Genomic DNA, 20,545 nt, shown 5'->3' on the forward strand with positions numbered 1-20,545 from the left:
AGACAGACTTTAAATGAGTTCCGTAGATGACAGACTTGATGTCCTACTAATCCCTCTGCCACACAACCTAAGCAGCGTGTCCTCAGAAGATTCAATATCCAAACCCTTGAGAGGACACGGAGGGTCCAGCTGTGCTACCTGCACAAAAAGCTACGGAGCAGCACCATCTTTAAAGATTAAACCCACTATGCACAGTCAGTTACCTCACGAACAGGTCGGGATGTGCGAAAAAGTCTGCATACATTTCTAACAGAGATCTTCTCTCGAGAATAAATGTTGGAAGAACTACCTGTAAGACAGATGTTTGACTCCTGAGACCCAGATTCCACACTTCTGGAAGCCCTCATCCGTCCCATTCACACCCACCACAGGCCCCAGCTACAGAACCACTTCCCGAGGTGTCCCAGATCAGAACGCCACTGCCTGCCAAGCAGGTGCGGAACTTAGAGGGGCTCTAAACGCCTCCATGTTCCTCCGCGCAAACCTCTGCTGTCCCTAGGACACTAGCACTTATATCTTAGATGAAATATGACAAATATCACACAAAACATAAGTACTCTGGGGTCCAGTTGAGGGAATTTGCTCTGTTTGGGGAACCAGGAAGAAGACAGCTAAGAACCTATTTATCACGTTGCTTCTTAGAGGACAGTAAGGCTGTAGTAGAGGTGACACAGAAAATAAGACGTGAAGGAGTTGGAGGGAAACAACAGACCCCTCCCCTAGAAGGAAACACAAAGCCAGAGTGTGACAAGTACTAGCCTAGATTAGTATGGATCCTATCAGACTCCAAAGTTTTCATATTAAATAGATACATTCATGCTGGAGGGCATGAATCTAAAGGTGGTGAGGTTGGCGAGGATTTCTCACTGCAAATCAATCTCAGTTCTTAATCCATATAGCCCACTCACTGTCACCTCTGAGAACTACCTTTCACTCACCCACAGACATGCTCGATCGCTCATCTCAAACTTCACACTACACAGGAGACAAGCGAAGCCCACGCAGATCCCTGCTCATTTGTGACCAGTCACCCACCCACTCAGCCCACATGTGCGGCAGAGGGAGCGCAGTGCTGGTTCTCCTTACCTTTGTGAGGTCCATGCCGAGCCTGACCTGGGATAAGAGGTGCATGATAACGCTCTTGTGCTCCTCCACTGACCCTGCCTCCCCATCTTCATCTCTGTCGTCATGGGAGTCAAAAAGATCTGCAACGGAGACGGAGATGCTCATCTTAGACAGGCTCGGGATTGGCTGGGGTGCCCTGTCAGTAGTGCATACATTTCTACGGAAACAAAGTTCTCAGAGGGTCCTCACCAGCATCGCTTGTGCCATTGGACATGGAGGAATTCAGTGACTCTGTGGTGTCTGGGCGTTTTAAGCTATTTCCAGAGCTGCTGTGTGTCAGGACTGAGGCAGATCCAGAAGAACTGAATTTAAAAAAAAAGAACAACAACAATAAACAGTGAAACAGGTCAGCTTTTTTAGCAAAAGAGAGCAACATGGAAGGCAGGTGTCGATGCACAGTTACTGGAAATCAGTCAGTCCACCGAGAGACGGCAGAAACAGCCAACTTCTATAAGCAGCTGCCCACATGCACCCCACACTGAACCTGCACTGAGTACAGAGTGAGCTCAAATGAGCCCGGCTGAGGGCGGTGGTGGAGGCCGGCCGGTCTCTGCCTCTACACCCGAATCTGAAACCCGAGTTTACTTCCTCATTTCTCTGTGCACATGGAGACTGGCCAGTGACTGGCAATTTCTTCAAAATGGCAACAGTCCAAGCTGGGGGCCTCGGATCACACCTATGACCTCCAGCATTTGGGATGCAGAGGCAGGAGAACTGCTTTAAGTTTGAGGCCAGCCTAAGTTACAAGAGTGTGACTCTGCAAAAATCAAATCAGCAATGTAATCCACTGGAAGTCTTGGGTTCCTGTCTTTATTTTCTGAGATCCTGAGCAAAGTCCATAGAGGATTAATACTTTTTCTCAATATTTAAAAAGTAAATTTGAAATAACAACATTTTAAAGTATAATACTTTTACAAACACATTTATGGCAATTTACAGGCATAGAACTGTCTTTAAGAGCAGGTTATGGTAAAAAGATGACTTTATAAACAGGTTTAAGAAGGTCTAAAATGAGCCTCCTCTAAAAATCATCACTATCTACCAGAAGAGCCCACATGTAAATCCAATTAGCAAAGGGCACGCTGGCACAAAGGGCACGCTGGCACAAAGGGCATGCTGGCACGGGCCTTTAGTCCCTAAACTTGGGAGGCAGAGGCAGGCATTCTCTGTGAGTCTCAGGCCATTGAGTGTACACTGAGATGAATCCCTGGCCAGCTAGGGCTATAGAATAAGACCTTGTCTCAAAAATTTCTCATCATAGAGATGGAATACCAAGTCGTTTTACAAATCTGTGAACAATGTATCGCCTCTGGTGAAATATGTTAACTCTGTTGTTGTTTTTTGATCTTTAAGAGCCTTGACTACATCACAGCAGAAATGATCAGCAGGTGCTCAGCACTGCTGGCCTCCCACCAAGGCCCCCCACCAAGGCCTCCCCCAATGGCCGGCTCTACTCAGCAGACGGTCTCAACCTCTGCTTCTATAGATCACCCAGAGCATACAGTCCGGGCTTCACCCCATTGTTAAACACCTAAGTATGAGAGACAAGTGAACAATGACATGTACCGGACACTTTTACCACCTAAAAATCTTCTGGCCTCTGATGAAATTAATATATTAAAAATTAAGATTAGAGTATGCATGTATCCTACATTAAATATAGTTGCCTAGGTAACCTTATTTCGATCTATTTTGCAAAAATCCTTGGTTTCCTGCTTTTTTGCTTATTTAGTGTTAATATACATCATAAGGGAATATCAAGCATATCTGACTCATTTTAAGATGGAATGAATTAAAGACCCAGGTAAGAAATTAAATTATTTTTACATAAAAGAACTGTATGAGAATTCTTGTCACAATATTTGGTTTTGGCATAACATCAAAATAGAATCAATCTTTTAAGCCAACTCAACTTTATACCAAATTTATATCAGATTTATACTAAATTAATCTTTAAACCCCAACTGCTATAAAACATGAGTTTTATTTTGATAAAATTCCAAAGGCTTGTGGTGCCTTTTCTCTTTACTAATGGTTGCAGAAGACTAGCTATGACACGTTGGACACTTTAGTGTCAAGGTGGAAACAAACAGAAGCACGGGATCAATTCCAGATCTTCCACAGCTCACCTCATTTAGAGCAAAGAACGGGGTCACGAACATTTGCTTCCATCCAAGCTCATAAGGAAACTAGTACAATGATGGAGCACTTACATGAAGCACGATCATTCTGAGAACACAGATGCAGAGAGCAGTGAAGGCCTGATGGCCCGTGGCTGCAACGCAGAGGGGTTTTCTGAATCAGGCACGTCTAGCATGCCCAGAACCACTGTCTTCTGATGTACAGACATGGAACCACACTGGCCAATTATATGGTCTATGTGTTCCCAAGGAGAGGGTAACAAAAAGGAAAGGGTGCGGGCTCTGGAACACCCTTCCATTCAAGATACAGAGAAATACACAAGGACTTGACCTGAGTTAGAAAACTTCAGGCAGCAGCCAGTGACAGGTGTCACAACTCAAAGTCCAGATGACAGGCAACGGGGAACATGAATACCCTATTCAATCAGGGCCAGGCTTTGAGACAATGTGGACGCTAGCCTGCATACCAGTTTGAGAGTATTTAAAGCCACATCACAAACAAACAGAGCGAAGAACCTAGGTTGGCCCAAAGTACCCATACTCTTCATGAGTTTCAGACCCAAGCTGAGGATATCCAAGGAGAGCATAGCACAGAGAGGGAGGAGAGGAGCTCAGGATGTTAGACTGACACAGGGCTTACATTTGTGCCATTTCAAATGGGAGATTCGTGCACTGTGTATTAGGGGGCAGGAAATAGAGAATAGAGAGGGAACCAGAAAGAGGAAAGAGGGCAGGGCCTAAACTGTACGGATGGTTCTGTAGACACGCCCGTGACCGAGTTAATCACGAATATGTCAAGAATAAACTTAAACTAGACCACAAACCTTGGGTGACATTGTGAAGAGTTTATCATGGATGACTAACGTTCCCTTTAGAGGACTTTGGCAGAAAGATGGGTAAATCTTAAATCTATTGATTGACAAAAGACATTTAATCCTCTTACATTTAGAGTGATAGCTAAAGTTGGGCTGGTGGGGTGGCTTAGTGTCTGCAAACCTGATGATCTGAGTTCAATCCTAGGACATGCACAGTGAAAAAAGAAAATTGACTCCTGAAAGTTGTTCTCTGACTCCCACAGCTAACTGTGGTACAGCCCCCCAGACACAAAATGTAGTAAGAAATTTAAAAGAAAATAGCTAGTGTTTAAGAGAATCTTTAAATTCTGTTTAAATATAAAACAGCTGAACCTTTAAAGAAGAAAATCAAGTTTTTACTTTGGAATTCTTTTCTAAATGGTTGTTGCTAAACCTGTCATGCAAGCACTAATTAAGGCACACCACTTTTTGTTTGATTTTGTTGAGTGATCTCTTTCTCCAACCCTAGGCAAAGATGAGTACGTTAGATTTTTAAAAATTTATAATTTTTTGGGAAAGTAATGACTTCTCAATAGTTTATGACACAACATGCAACACTAAGCACCATTACTTTGTCCATTTGTGGTGTCCCCAGCCCTTGGGCCTTGCCACATAGCCTGTACGCTGTATGGTGTCCAAAACCCTTGTCCCAGCCCCACTATCTCCCACACATAGCTCTGGAGAGCACAGCGTGCACAGCAGCCCAAGCAGGTCTAATCATTTGTCCCATTCACACGAATTCTTACTAACACTGAACTGGAACCATCATCCTCCATCCAAAATCAACACTGAGTGTCTGAAAACTGACCAACTAGTTCCCCATACATTGTATGAAATTACCCAACCAAACTGAACCAAAGTTCCACTCAACAGGGGCAGCCGGGAATCTCACACCAGATACATAGCGGAGGAAAGAAGTCCACATGCCCAGGTCTCAACACAAAACATAAACAATACAAAGGGCCAAATGGTATATATCCCCTGGATCTACCAGTCCTACAGAAGAAATGCTCTCCAATGAGAATTACCTAGGCGAACCCTAAGGCACAGAACTTAAAAGAATAATCATGGGCTTCATCAAAGAATTCAAGGAGTTTAATGAAGATACAAATAGCTCAATGAACTTCAGGAGAATAGCAACAAAGTGATGCCCAAGGAAACACAAACATTGGGAGAAGGAAATAAGACTCGATGTACTGAAGAGAGAGCCCAGGTAAAAATAAAGATGGAGTCGAAAACCCCAACGACCCGATGAGAAAACTCAGGGGAAAGCCATACAATAGAATGGAGCAAGGGTAAGGCAGACTGGCCGGAACTGGAGATTAACTAGAGGAATCAGGGCATGCGGACAAAGAATATGAAAAGTTGAACATAAGAGCATGTAGGGACTGTGAGATGAGATGTGTCTAGAGAGACGGCTCACAGGTCAAGCCTGGAGTAGCCAAGAGCTGTCTGACTGGACTTACCACCCACTCAATTGTGAATTCACTTCTGATGCTGTATACCTAGACAACTCCCTGGCCAGCAAGGCCAGGGAGCCGAGGAGAACCTACCCCTGCTGCTTCCCCAAACCACCATACTGTCTGACTGCATTCTAAAAGCATATCCTTATAAATAAAGAGAAGGGCAGCTCCCACTCACATCACAAAGTGTCACTTTGTAGTAGACAGACAGCCTTACAGAAAAGCCTTACAGAAAGCAAGAGACCTTGGGGTTCCCCCCTTGGGGCTGGGGCAGAAAGATTTTTAAGAGTCAGAGAACCAGGATGTGTGTTGCAAAATTGTCTTATCTCAATAGCATGGCTACCTAATAAGCCTTAACAGTGATGATAACACCAGTTGACATGCCAATGTGGATGGAGGAAATCCAACGGGGACTCCTCTAGATGAAGAGACATAAGTAATTAATAATTACCAAGAGAAGGAGTTCAACTCTTCTCCAAGAAGACCCCCCCCCCCAGTGCTTATCCAACACCATGACCAGCCTTACGTACAGAGCAACAAATGAACTCAGTAGGCTGTACTTACATATTTACTCATTATATGTAATTATATATGTGTGAAGAAACTATTAAAAAAAAAGGTCATGAATTTGAGAAAGGGAAAATGTAAAAACAGTAAACATGAAAAGAATTAAAGGAGGAGAGGGATTAGCAGAGACAGAGCAAGAGAAAGAGAAGAGCCCACCATGTAAAGCCAACTCCTTCCGTTCATCTGGCTCCTGCCCCTCCTCCTGACTCTCTCTCCGGTGTTCATTTATACCACATGTAAGTTACTTTTCCTCAACTTCAAAAGCTGAATTTCCCACACTGACACGAATCAGGAGCCAACAGTGGGTCTACTGTGAGTCAGTACAGCAGATGAATGCTAGTTCTTATTTCGTGTGCATTCTTAAAAACAACAAACTAAGTCTCACACACAATCCTCCCCCCTTTCCTTTCCTTCCCCTTCCCCCTTCTCTTTCCTTCCCTTCCCTTCCCTTTCCTTTCCTTCCTCCTCCTTTCTCTTGCCTCCTCCTCCTCCTCTTCTTTTTGGTTTTCCAAGACAGGATTTCTCTGTGTAGCCTTGGCTGTCCGAGAACTTTGTAGACCAGGCTGAACTCAGAGATCTGCCTGCCTCTATCACCTGAGTGCTGGGATTAAAGACGTGTGCCACCACTACTTGGCACTACATACAGTGCTTACTGAAAGAAAGAAAGAACTTTCAGTCCCTAAGGCTTGGCTGACAGACAGCTTACAGTTCACATATAATCTGTCCCAGGTTTATTTTACCACACAAAACAAAACCTAAGTTCCAACAATTGCACCAACTTCCAAGAGCAGGAAAAATGTCCAGCAAGAACAAAGCTGAGCATCTCTCTGAGAAGCACAAGTGAAGTGAATGCCTTGTCTGAGCGCAAGTCTGACTTACATTGTTCTCATGTGAATATTCACGATGACTCATCCATACTGAACTTATTATTATCCCCATTTTACCAATGGGGAAACTGAGAATTGCACAGGAAAAGAAAGTTGGCCAAGGTCATCCAACAAAACTGATTCAGAATTCAATGCATCTGAGGTTCTAGAATTCAGACACCTGAGCCATAGCAACCTGCCTGTGCGGAGGCCGATAAGCCTTTTACTCATCAGCTAACATGTAAGTGTGGCTGAAAGCCTTCTCTGTACAAGGCTACATACCTAGCTTTCATTCAGTGCACTTCAGACGTTTTCCAGTGAGGAAAACCTATCAGCGGGATCTGTCAAACCTTCCTGCTCAGTATCTCCCCTCCATCCCCAGGGACCACCCCGGGGAAGGTCACCTGAGCTGCTTAGCTGAATACCAGATTTTGTCTCCTCTTTCTACCTATGGTTTAACCTTTCCTTGATACTACACGATCTTGGGCATCTAAAATGCAGACATGGCCAGCAGCTGCCAACATTCATGGGAAGATGTTCAAAATTCCTAAAAGCTTAACAAATAAAACAGCATGTCTTGCACGCCAGTCACATTACATACATAAATAAAGCACTCTGCCCTCCATGCCTTGGGGTGGGGATAGGAGTGCAAAAGATTTTTTGTAACAACTGAAGTCTAACTAAAATTGACAGCTATCAATAACTGAACATAGTAGTATAGTAATAGGAATTTTCTACAGTAGAAAAATGCCTAGCAACGCAAAGGAAATGAGCTGGTGACGCATCAATTCAAGGTTAGCACGAGGGAGCCTCACAGTGCAGTGCTGTGTAAAAGGAAGCAGTGTTTGCTGTGTGACCAAGAAACACAACATTCTTGTCCTTTTCATTGTTACTGCTTCCTGCCGCACCCCAGGGCTGGGTTTAATGCATGCCAGGCAAGCACTTACCCACTGAGCTACACCTCAGTCCTAGTGACAGAAAAGAGATGAGTGGTTGCTTGTGGATGAGAAGACATGTGCTGGGAGAAAGGACAAAGGGACACAAGAGAACTCTGAAATGGCTGTGCTCCTGAGACTGTGTTGATGGTTTGAAGTAAACAAATGTGCATGCAACTGTATTGACTATGCCTTTGCAAAAAAAAAAAAAAAAAAAAAAAAAACAAGACACCCAAGAGAAACATGATGAGCAGACCAATGCCATGCACAAAGCAGGGTTTCTCATTACTGCTTCTTAAAATGAAGGGGAACATCTGGAACAGACTTTTACTTGTAATTCCCAGCCTTCTCCATCCTGACCCTGACACTGGAAAACTCTCTCTCTATTGGTGGTTTTTGTTTGTTTGCTTGCTTTTTGTCTTTGCTTGTATTGTATTAGTCCTTATTCATAACAATTCATATGGGCAGTGGGTATAACTAAGTAGTTAAGTAAATGCTTCTCACCCACAAGGCCAAGAGCTCAATTTCCATCACTAGACAGCAACAATGAACCCCAAACAAAACAAGAACTGAAGTGTGAACTGTAAAAAGTGTGCTCGCTTCTGCTTATATAACTGTTTTAATCCAGCATCCATCCCCCACTAGGTACTTAGTAGTTTGTTTTCTCCCAGTGTTTAAGTATAAACAAGAAAAATGTGTTTTCCCCTCTTTCCACAAAAGGTAGTTAGTAAACTAAATGCAGCTCCTGCCTGACTTCGCACGTAGGTGCACTGTGGAGTATGTAGGCCTGCAACACTGTGGAGGTCTCACCAGTCATTAACTGTTACTTTTGTTTGTTTGAGACAGGGTTTCATTACATCGTCCTAGCTACCCTGGAACTTGCTACACAGAGCAGCCTGCCTGGAATTCAGACAGATTGGCCTGCGTCTGCCTCCTGGGTGCTGAGGTTAAAGGTATGCACAGCGGCCACACTCCAGGCTACTTTGAAAAGGTGCAGAGAATCCGACCGAGTAGGCATGATTATTGCTGTTCATAGTCATACTAGTCATTCTTCAGATTCCTCATACTCACATCCCCTCCAAAACACAGCAGGTCACCAGTGATGCCTGCCTTTTCAGTGCTTCACAGTATTGCTAATGCAGTAACTCAGATGTGGGCCGGTTCGTCCACGTCATGTCATGATCTGACCTGCGGAGCCTGTCCATGGATGCTTCGAATTCCATCATACAAACTGAAGACCCTCTAGGCAATGGTGAGCACAGGGCTAACAGGTAAGGAAGCAGTGCTGCCAACTGTTCCCAGGATTGCGTGTCAGTTTGCTACAAACAGGCTCTCCCTCTGAGGAGAAGCCACTCCACCTCCACATCTTTTTTAACAGGGTTCAGTTTGTCCTTTCCTCTTCTTGTCCCCAATTCTGTTCTCTAACTTAACCTCATCACACCTTAGAATAACATTCTCTCTTCTCTTGGAACTCTCCCCTAGCTCAACACCTGCATGTGTCCCATGGTTTCCTGTACATGACCACAATGTATGCCATGGTGCGAACATTTAAGTGGAAGCTTATGTATTCTACATGTATGCATGATCCTCCTGAGCAGAAGAGGGCATTGGATTCCCTGGAACTGAAGTTACAGGCAGATGTAAGCTGCCATGTGGGTGCTAGGAATTGAACATGGATCCTCTGGAGCCAGTGCTCTTAACCCCCGAGCTCTCTTTCCAACTCTGTTCCTAAATTCTAATGCTGAAACTTGAGTTGCCAATGTGGCAGTACTAAGAGGTATAGCCTTTGAGTGACAATCAAGTCAGGAGATAACAACTCTGCTATACAGAATTAGAGGCTCTAGAGATCTGCTTTGTTTTCCACCACAAGAAAACATTACCAGATGGTGTCACCTGTGAAACAGAAAGCAGGCCTCCTAACAAGCAAATAAATCTGCCAGCATCCAGATTTTGGGCTGCACTATGAGAAATAAAATCCTATTATTTATAAGCTTCCAGTCTATAATCAATCAAAAAGGCTAAGACATCATACCATGCATCATGTGTGTGTGGTGTGTGTGTAGTTTATTTCCCCCAACAAACTGAGTTATTTTCTATCATTCCTCCACCCAATAAAATTCCAGCTTAAGTTGTCAAATACCCTCATTCCTATCCAAACATATACAACGTGACTCTTTCCAGATAGCAGTGCCACTAGAGGAATATACAGAGCTAATCTAACATTACCATAGCAGATGCTATTCATTCAGTTTATAGTATTAACTCAGGAGTACAAGTCAAAACTGTCACAGAACTGACTTTGCTCAATGAGCCTTTAGGAGGCAGTGTGTCACTGCCAGCAGTCTGCGGACCACATCCTTTAAAATCTGAATGCATACATCATCCACATACTTACTCTATCAAGCGCTTTGGGGATGAGCCACTTTGATGGAATTCATCAGCATCATAGAACTCATCTTCACTGCTAGAGTAAGAGAACTCTGGGACTGTATTTGGAGACAAGTTGACATGGCTGGGAGGAGTTAGACTGCTGCTAGGTGGTGAATTCCCACTGCCTAGGAGTCAAAAGTTTTCAATTAGGGAAAACAGTGTAATTAGGGAGATGGGCCCACAACAGACCTTTCTAAAGTCAAGACTGAGTTTGGTCAACTGATAAAATTCTCACCCTATTTTTTAACCAACAGTTAAATCAGACAATGAAAATAAGAAGGCCAATTGTGCTACAGAATGGGGACACGGCCTTTTTAATCTCTATTCATTTTACAGCAGTTAACAGATTCCAGGGATTCAGACATACTAAAAAAATGTTCTCCCACTGAGTGATCTCCACTGAGCAAGAGCACCCACAGCCGGGACACAACCTTTTAAGCAAATGGGAATAAACTCTCTATCCCCACTCTGTAATTTAAGATGAACTTGTGTTCCGTAGTAGAAAGGGAGGCAGTTGTTCTGCTTGCACACGTGCTGCTGTTTGGCATCCTACAACAGACACCAGCCCCAGCGGGAGCCATGGCTCTTTATACCATACACTTAGATACCAACAGCAGTGGAGATGCAAGACTGCACGACTGCGAGATACTGCCTGGACAGCGTGCATAGTCAGTCTTCAAGCCACTGGTCATAGAAAACGGAAAATGTTTCCACAAGGTCCTGGGTACACAGCACCCAAGTCCTTCCTAAAGTCAGGTGCATATGGGTCAGAGCAGAGATAAAACAGAGCTACTAAAGGAAGCATGCAGGAAAGGAAGACCACAAGAGCATCTTCTAACAACGGAATCTAACTAAAGAAGGCAGAACTAATGGACAGCCAGAGGAAAGACTATCATCTGGTCTCTGCATATCTGCTATGCTGTCCAGTAATGAGTGAGAACAAACAAACGTCCAGGAAGGGAGACTCGCTTACTTAAGACTGTCTGACGGCTGTCATGTGGATCTATCACAGATGCCCAGTGGACACTGAGGTTCAGTATTGCTACCAATCAAAAGGCAAGGAACCCAGGCATGATGGTGCATGCCTTTGCTCCTAGCACTTGGAAGGCAGAGGTGGACATCTCTCTGAAGTCAAGGCCAGTCTACACAGCTAGTTATGGGCCACCCACAACTACAGAGAGAAATCCAATCAAAAACAACAGCTAATAAGAAAAACAAAGATAGCGGTAACAGAAGCAATGAAGATCTACCTCTAGACCTTTAGCCTGTTCTTGCATCTTGGTTAAGTCAATAAAATAAACCAACCAGCTCTCCTATGTACCAGGTTCACAAAGATCCCTTTTAGGCAAAATGGCTTGTTCCCTAAAGTAAAGCTTACTGTAAAAATTCCAAAGGCAACTTGCTTTGCCAAATAACTAAATTCTCTCTGTTCCTCAAAAGCAAAAAAAAGAAAGGACCTAAGAAACTGGTGGAACAGGAAAAACAGACCATGAATCACAACAATTAACAGGCAAATTGTGTTTGTGACCACACAGTGGAAAACAGAAGAAAATGGATGCGAATGTAAACTACAAGCCCAACGACTAAGACTTCATGTGACTTATTGTTAAGGAATGTTTCTATGCTAGAGAAGGAAAAAAGGGTGGAGAACATAGGGAAGTTAGAATGAAAACAAGACAGAAATCATTAACGTAGTTTTTTAATGTCCTTAAATCTATCTCTAAAATGTTAAGATACTTTATAGTACCTTTATCAGAAATGATTCTCAGAAGATAACCCTCACCCTCTGAAAATAATTTATATTAAAACTGGTTGACACAGAAATGTTCCTCACATTTTCATTTAATAACCAGTTTTACGTATCCCAAGAGGAGAAATTTTGGCCACTTTACAACTTGAACATAATTACATCATATAAAACAAATGAATAAACAAAGCTCACAGGCTATTCTCTTCCTTCTGTAGCCCTGTGGTCTGTAATTTAGTCTATGGATCAAGCTAGCCGCAGACATGCAGCAGTTCCTGCTCCAGTTTCCCGAGGCTGGCATGACAGGGACGCCAGAATTCACGAAACACAAAAGCCAAAAACCCTTAAACTCATTACTAAAATTACTTATTAGCATTTCCCAAGTAAAAGAACTACTGCTGACTCCTAGTTTTGATTCAAGTTTGAAAGGCATTCATGCTGTTAAATATGAAAAAGCCCAACTATAATTTACTCACTGCCCCAAGATTTAAGATGGGCTAAGGTCACATGATAATTTTTCACTGTTACATAGAAAAAGTTCCACCAAGGAAGTGTCTCTATACTGACAAGAAACATCAGGGTCACACCTGCTCACCAGGACCTATGTAGTTTTTAAACTTCCTTTACACTTCTGTTAACAAAGTCAAAGTTGTAAATTCATTTCCTTGAGTCTGGTTCTACAGTTAACAGGATGCAAATTTAATTAATTTCAAAAGAAATAAATCTAGTATCTAACATGGGTGTAGCCCTGTATATCAGAGAAAGGGTAAAGAAGACTATAAATAAAATGTAAATTAAAGTGTCAAATTTAATACTACAAAATTGACAAAAAGGAGACTGATAAATGTTTCCTAAAAAAGTACACGGGTCAAAGGTGAATCAGTGACTCATTGCCCTACTAAGAAAATACTGCAATCACCTACCTGTCAGTGGGCAAACTGCTAACAACCACCCAGGTGAATACAGACCAATGCTGTGGACCTAGCTGGGTAAGCAGGGGAGTTTTAGTCGTCTTTGCTGTGAGAGCCAGCCACAGAAGCCTACTGAGGTCAGGACAGAGTGGCAGTGCAGATGGACACACGTGCATGTCAACAGGGAGCATCGCCCGGCTTTCCCGCTCCCAGTCTTTGCAATCCTACACTGTCGGACTCCTTGTCCATGAGACTGTGTCAGTCTCAAGTGAGCAACTTACTTTCTAAAAAAGATTCAACCAGAAGCCCAAGTAGAGGGTACACAAACAAAGCCCTATATTAAAAAATTAAACTATAATTACTAATATTCTTGGCTCGATTACAAAGTACCCACTTTACGGAGGAACTGCAATTAAAAACTAAGCTATTGCCAGTGTCAGCCGCTATTACGGTTCCTTATCCTTCTCCCTACTGGGAGCCAAACACAAGTCTCACAGGTTAATGGAAAGTCGTAAGAAGGAAAGGTTACCCAGGTCTGTACCTGTACTATTTGGTGTTGGAGTCTGATGATGTCCCAAGGTAGCTAACACAGGTCCAACAGGCAGGGAGGACGGACGCTGCTCTGACTTACACAACTGAGCGGGTTCTGGATTTGAACATGTGCAATAAGTTAGAAGAGCAGTTCCACACACTCAACCACCTCAACAGTTTGGAATCTAAACTCCTCAGTATGAACTTTTCTACAGTGATTCCAATCCACGTTTCTCCTTATGACCTTCCGCTTCTCCAGAGTCCTGACACTCACTCTCAGCATCGGCTGAGCCAGCCAGGGCAGCCAGCACCCAGTACGGCAGTGCTGCTGAAACTCAAACCATGTAAGGTCAGAAACCAAGTCCACTTCCCCTCATTAATGCTAAGGAAAGGAAAACTCATTTTCTGAAGGAGTAAAAATTCATAAAAGACTTCATTGGTATCTTTATGAAGGACTTCACTTTATACAGCATAATCTCTGGCTTTACTGTCATTTGAGAACACAGAGACATATGGTGCAACTAACAGATTTTTGAGAAAAGACATCACTCAGCTCAGGTCAGCCTCAACTCTTGGGGATCCTCCTACCTCAGCCTCCCACATGCTGAGATCATAGGTATGAGCTGATATGCCTGGTTTTTGTTAATTTTATTTCCTTTAAATTGTATTAACTATTCTCCTCTCAACTAGTAGGAAGGCATCTTATACCTTATATAGATTCCCTTTCTCTTTGTCCACTATGGCAAAATATATTGTTCAGAATTATAGAGTACTCCACATTTACACATTACTGGGTTACACTTGACTAGGTCAGCAGTATCAATTGTTCCTGGTGTGTATGCATTCTGAGTCACAGAATCCTGCCCTACCAGTACACCTGCACCTTCACTGCTATGCTGCCTACCACCTCTGAAAAACAAAACTCCACCCTCTACATCAAAAACATTACTCCCCAAGACACATTCTTCTTCTTCCAGCTCACTTTCAGCTATATTATTTTCAAAATATATAGAAACTCTAGGATTATTGTGTTTGGTATCTATTACTCTGTGGAACATGGTCTGAATACTGTACCTGGAGGTAAGACAGTCTGGGAAGGCATTGTGCTGATCACAGGCTCCAAGGGACTAGGCTGGTATATTGCATCTACAGGATTAATAGTACTCTGAGATAAGAAACACAGCAGAGTTATTTTTAATTAGATGTTCTTTCATGCTGACCCACCCAAACAAATAAATTGCCACATTTCTAACAGCAAAATCCATAGGATAGCATTTAGGTAAGTTGGTCAAAATGCAAAGGGGAAATTTATTTTTTTATACAGAGGCGTAAGAGTTTCTCTCAATAGAGCATAGAAAGGAAGAAAACAATGATTTAGTCACTGTCCAGAGGAAGCTAAATGAAAAACCTGCAAAGCAAGAGAGCCAAACAACAACCTCAGCTCAACTCAGCACTCCCAGCTCTTACCTCACCACAGCACGTTACTGACACCGCAGCGGTCACCAGATGATGGTCTGCATCGTTTCAACCTCATCTCCTGCCCCAGCACTGTGCAGCACACAGCACCACACATCACGTCTAATTATGGCACCTGGCTATACACTCTACCATGTGCTTGCCTTGGATTGGGTATGTGAAGAAGTCTTGGTTGAGGACATTTTGGGGGTGGGTGCTTAAAACATGTAATAGCAATGTTAGGGCAAGAACAAAAATGTAGATTTCTCTGATTCCAAATAAAGAAATTATTCTGACAGCATGATGTACCTTAAACCAAAATGCCACAGCAACTCACATTGTTCTTTAAAGGGCAGTCTGGATGAATTTATGATGATCAATTAACTGGAATGATTGATTTTGAGACCGGGTGTTGATCTGTGGCCTAGGCTGGCCTGGGACTCGTATTTTTCTGCCTTAGCTCCCTCTTCATGCTCTGAATATAGAGGTTTGCTAGTGTGCATGGCCTAAAAGAGGTCTTGACTACTCAATGATCCCCAAATGTATCCACAAAACCTTAAAAACACTTAGAAACATAAACTGAGACCATGGTAAAGGCATTTCTTTTTTTTTTAGTATTGTCATTTACTGTCTAAGTTATTTTCAGGATATCAAAAGCCTTCCCTATTTTAAAAAGCGATTCAATCTGACTTTCTTAAATTAAATATTTGATTCTAGTTACCATAGATATTAACTGAAACCAAAGGACAATTACAAATACCATCATGAAAACAACGCTTAATAAGCAAGTATCTAGTAAGTGAGTTAGGGAATGTACTGACACAGAGACCTAAGCCTCTCGGGACCTCAGTGCCCCCCAAACGCTGTGGATAGAAACAAGAGCCTGGATGCTAAAGCCACTGTTGCAGGGGTTCTCAACCTGTGGGTCATGACCTCTTGGGAGATGGCTATCTCCAAAAAATAGTTACATTACAATTCGTGATAGTAGCAAAATTACAGTTATGACACAGCAACAAAAAATAAGTTTATGGTTGGGGTCACCACAGCACAAGGAACTATATTAAAAGGTTGTAGCACTAGGAAGGCAGAGAACCACTGCACTAACGGCTTTGTGATGATTACTTTATGATTCTATGTTCAAATCTGGAGTAAGTCCTAGTAACTTAGGAAGCCCTGACAAGCCTTGCAGCTGCTCTGAGAATGAACTGGTCCCTGGGGTGGCACAAAGGCAGGAGCACAAAGGACTGGGCTGCAGCTGAGTGGCGGAGTACTCTCCTAGCATGCATGAGGCCCAGGCTTGCCCCTGACTGTAACCGAAACTTAGACAAAGGAAAAGTTCCTTCACTAATACTGATTCACATGGATGGAAATGGATTCTGTTTCCCATTGAAGAGTCTAAGAAATAGCTTTAAGATCAGGAACTGAAATTCAACTTTTTAGATGAACTCTTTCTTCCAGGTGAAATATTGTAATATTAGGCTTGTCAAATGAACAAATTTTACAAAAGCCTTTAAACTACTTTGCATTACAAAAAAATCATAGAAATTTAGTCTAATCCATTGGCACTGGCTTATAATCCCAGCTACTTGGACAATGAAGGCAGGTGGATCCCAAGCTCAAGGCCTATAAGAGCTCACAGAATGAGTTCAAGAAGGACTTAAGCGAGGTCCTGTTCTAAAATAAAAAGTAGAAACAACTGCTGGGGAGCCCAGCCCGGTGGTAGAGAGCTTATCTACATATGTAAAGCCCTAGGTTCAATCCCCAGTACCACAAAAATAAAAATAAATTGGATTTCTAAAAAGTAGGAGAAGTCGGTGTTTCGGACTGAGCTCCTTACGCTAGGCCTCAGGTGGAGCGAGCCAGGCTCAGGGCCACCCAACCAAACCCAAATGACAAGGAAACAGGCAGATGCTGAGCCAGGCCACCTCCTCCTCTTCAGAGAAATTCAAGTCTGCCTGAGTCTGCTTTGATCAGATTAAAAGAACACAAACTCGAGGTTGTAATCTGTGTTGTCTGTGTGCACATCATCTTACAAAACTCACTATGTCTGACACTGTCCAGTAGTGCGCATCCTTCTTAAACGAAGCAGAGGTTCCAAAGTCCACGACTCACAGACGAACTAACTAGTTTGTTGTACTTTTGTCTGTTTGACAGCCTACAGATTAAAAGTATACACCTTTTCTTGTTTTGATGGAATAAGAGTTGCCTATGTTTATCATAAGATACTTGTCAATTTCAGCTTTAAAAAAAGCCATTCTACACCTTCCTTCTGAAAGGATGTTTATACAAGTAATCCTCAGCTGTAATCTGTTGGGACATTAGTGAATCCATGCCAAAACAATGTGTAAATAAAATATGCAAAATGTGCATAGCTACTGAATGTGTCTGTTGTACCTTACAACAACTCACAGAAGTAAAACCCTCAGGTTTGTATACATGACAGTGCTAAGACTGGAGTAGTTGAATAACTTGTCTAGAACTCAGGCGGTGAGTGGCAGGATTACTGCACAGGTCCCAACATTCTAGCTCTCAGCCTGTATCACCAGGTTCAGTCTTCTAAAACTTTTATGCAAAAGGACTACAATTTCAGAGCAAATGTTTCAAACTAGTTTTCTACAAGTTTAAATTTTTGAACCCTCCTAATATTCTTAAATTGCAAAAGATCAAATGTGTGTGGACTGCTTTATAAAACCCTGCATCTTTTTATAAACATGAATTTGCCTTTGAGGGAAAAGGGATTCAAACCAAAACTTGTTTTGTATAAGTGTATTCTTTGGGAACTAGAACACACCCTCCTGCCCCACAAGGCTACCTCAGAAAGAGAGATCACCCTCCAGTACATTTGTACTCTGTACTGTAGTGGATCATACTTCCAGGGTTGATACTTTGAGTAGAGGAAGAAAAATCCCAATATATTTAATCTGTATTTCAAAGATATCCATTTTTCTTCTGTCTAAAAGAAGATTTTTTAATTTATTTTTTAAAATTTTATGTATATTAGTGTTTTACTTGCATGCATGAGGGAGTTAAACCCTGCAATAGGAGATAAAGACAGTTGTAAGCTGCCATGTGGGTGCTGTGAATTGAACCTGGATCCTATGAAGAACAGTTAGTGCTTTTGACCATCTCTCCAGCCCCTAAAAAATTTTTTCTTAAAACTCATACATAATAAACTCGTTTCCTATTTCAAACTAGATGCAAAGTCAAACAGCTCACTCCTCCCCTGGCACGATAAGGTTGTCACAGTTCTAGTGTGTCATCTCTCGACCTTAGACAGGCTGACACTGAGTTTCAGGATAAAAGAAGCTGCTCACTGTTTGAAGAATAGTTTCTGCTTCTCTCTTGAGACATCTCTTGTAGCCTGGGCTAGCCTCAGACTCCCTAATGTAGCTGATGAACTCTGATCCCCCTGCCTCTGGTTCCTGAAAGCTATTATTATAGGTGTCATCATTATATCTAGATGATGTGGTGCACGGGGAAAAAAAATCAAACCCAGGCTTCATGCATGCTAAGCAAGACCTCCTAACTGAACTTATCCACAGCTCTGCTTTAGAACAGTCAGCAGAAGTCACTAAAACTATTAAAGTACAGATCTTCACTTGTCTTTGTGTGCATAAAGAGTGAGTGTCTCTGTGTGTGCACACATCTGCTCTGTGCACACTGGCTACATTCATTCCTCTATCACTTGGTCTCTCCCCTACTCCCAGCACCAGGCTATAGGTGCATGGCACCATGCCTGGATTTTAGGTGGGTGTGGTGAATCCAAACTCTGGTCCTCATGCCTTTGTAGCAGGCCCAACTGAGTCATCTCCCCAACCTTCCAACTGTAAGTCATGAAAACCTTTGATTACCAGCTGAGAAATCTGGCCATAAAATTTTCTTATTTATAGATGAAATGTTAAAGAGTAATAGACGGATAAATGCTGAAGAAAGAATATGTCCAAGAATCCATGTTACCTGTTCTACCAAGAATACACTATGCACCATTATACTAATAACAAATATACAGCCTAAACAGGAAACAGGAGGGAACATATAAATATAAACATGTAATAGACGAAGGATCATTTTGACATTGTGCACACTCCCTTTCATCTGAGACAATGTTTCATAAGAAATGCAGCGTAGAGACGAGTCGTGAAGCTAATTAACCCTTCAAGTTGACACATGCAAAGTGATTCGTTCACAGAACCAGTACTTAGAACAATTTGAAGACTGCCATTCCAAATGATTGTTGAAAGATGGCCAACGATAGGAGCTCAAGAAAGATTGCGAGATAAAAACAAGCAGCAGTGAGGATGTGAAGAGAGGAGTTTGCATGGAGAAGTGAACAGACTCAGGCTGCTCCTGACAGGATGGTTATAAGGCTCTGCAGGAGTGAAGGAACAAAGACTGCGTTAGACTTACTAGAACTCCATCTGCGTGCTGCTCCGCATTACTCTGGTCCTTAAGGAAAAACGTTAAAGATATTAACTTCATTCTCACAGTTTAGTACTGTCGTGTGTACTTTTCCTAAAGAAAGCTTCTTTTAGTAGGTAAGTAATGAAGTGAGAACATGACTTCTTTGCTTCTGCTGAGACCTCCCTTTCGTGTGTACTCATTCTTAACCAGACACAATTCTGTCATGGCGACACAACCAACGGGATGAAGAGCAGCACTGTGATGACCCTCACAGAGGCCTTGATCACAGTACCGTGGCAGTCCCTACAGAGGCTCAGCGAGGTACCCTACTGCCTTGCAGATATGCTGATATAAGTAAGGATGGAGACCCTCACATTTTTTTTTTTTCGGAGCTGGGGACCGAACCCAGGGCCTTGCGCTTGCTAGGCAAGCGCTCTACCACTGAGCTAAATCCCCAACCGCCTCTGAAGACCCTCAAATTTTAAGTTTCAATTTTATAGTAAGTTATGCCGACTTTTCACAATTCCTAATTCTATTCTAGTTTACACGCATGACCATTATGTAAAATAGTATCATAAATCAAGGACAAGCAGGATTCACTTATCTGCTTTTCAGAATCGTACCAATATACATTCTAATTTGTTTCAATAACCTGAATAGCTGTGTGCATCGAATGATGATGTAACAGCTAAGACTACCTGGCAAGTATTTTATATATGCTAATTCGCTTATTCTATCAATAACTCTGTTACAGGGTTTTCTGGCCTGTTTGGATTTTGAAACAGGATCTCACATGTCCCAGGCTGGACTAAAACGATGACCCTGAATTTCTCATCTTCCTTCCTCCAATTACAGGTTTATACCCCCAACACCAGGTTTACAGGGAACTGAGAATAGTCCCCAGGACTCTGTGCATGCGAGGCAGACACTTTACTAAGTGAACTCTACTTCAGTGCCCACAGGAGGCATCACTGTCACTGCTGGACAGACACTGTACTAGAGCTGAGCTCCCACTCCATGATGCCCCACATAGTTCATTCACTCTCTTAGATAACAGCCCTGGACTCTCCTAGTCCATCCTTCTCTTCCCACTTGCCCTCTATCAGACTCTGCCCAACA

The 20,545-nt window shown here is 42.6% G+C and overlaps 1 protein-coding gene across 15 annotated transcripts in view; it reads right to left on the minus strand.

The window, feature by feature from the left end:
* The window catches only part of Osbpl9 (oxysterol binding protein-like 9), a 143,063-nt gene that overhangs the window by 9,717 nt on the left and 112,801 nt on the right, over nt 1-20,545 (minus strand). For 7 of the 15 annotated variants that reach the window (XM_039109562.2, NM_001044234.2, XM_039109559.2 and 4 more), the window contains 6 exons: nt 14,645-14,735; nt 13,581-13,685; nt 10,347-10,506; nt 1,315-1,427; nt 1,087-1,205; nt 204-289 (listed from right to left, as the gene is read on the minus strand). In XM_039109562.2, coding sequence (XP_038965490.1) covers nt 204-289; nt 1,087-1,205; nt 1,315-1,427; nt 10,347-10,506; nt 13,581-13,685; nt 14,645-14,735 — 674 coding nt within the window. Of the gene's footprint in view, nt 1-203; nt 290-1,086; nt 1,206-1,314; nt 1,428-7,029; nt 8,169-10,346; nt 10,507-13,580; nt 13,686-14,644; nt 14,736-19,432; nt 19,472-20,545 lie in introns of those variants that run through there. The other 8 variants (XM_039109563.2, XM_039109561.2, XM_039109566.2 and 5 more) reach the window with 3 other exon arrangements.

Source organism: Rattus norvegicus, chromosome 5, assembly GCF_036323735.1.
Source record: "Rattus norvegicus strain BN/NHsdMcwi chromosome 5, GRCr8, whole genome shotgun sequence".
NCBI lineage: Eukaryota > Metazoa > Chordata > Mammalia > Rodentia > Muridae > Rattus > Rattus norvegicus.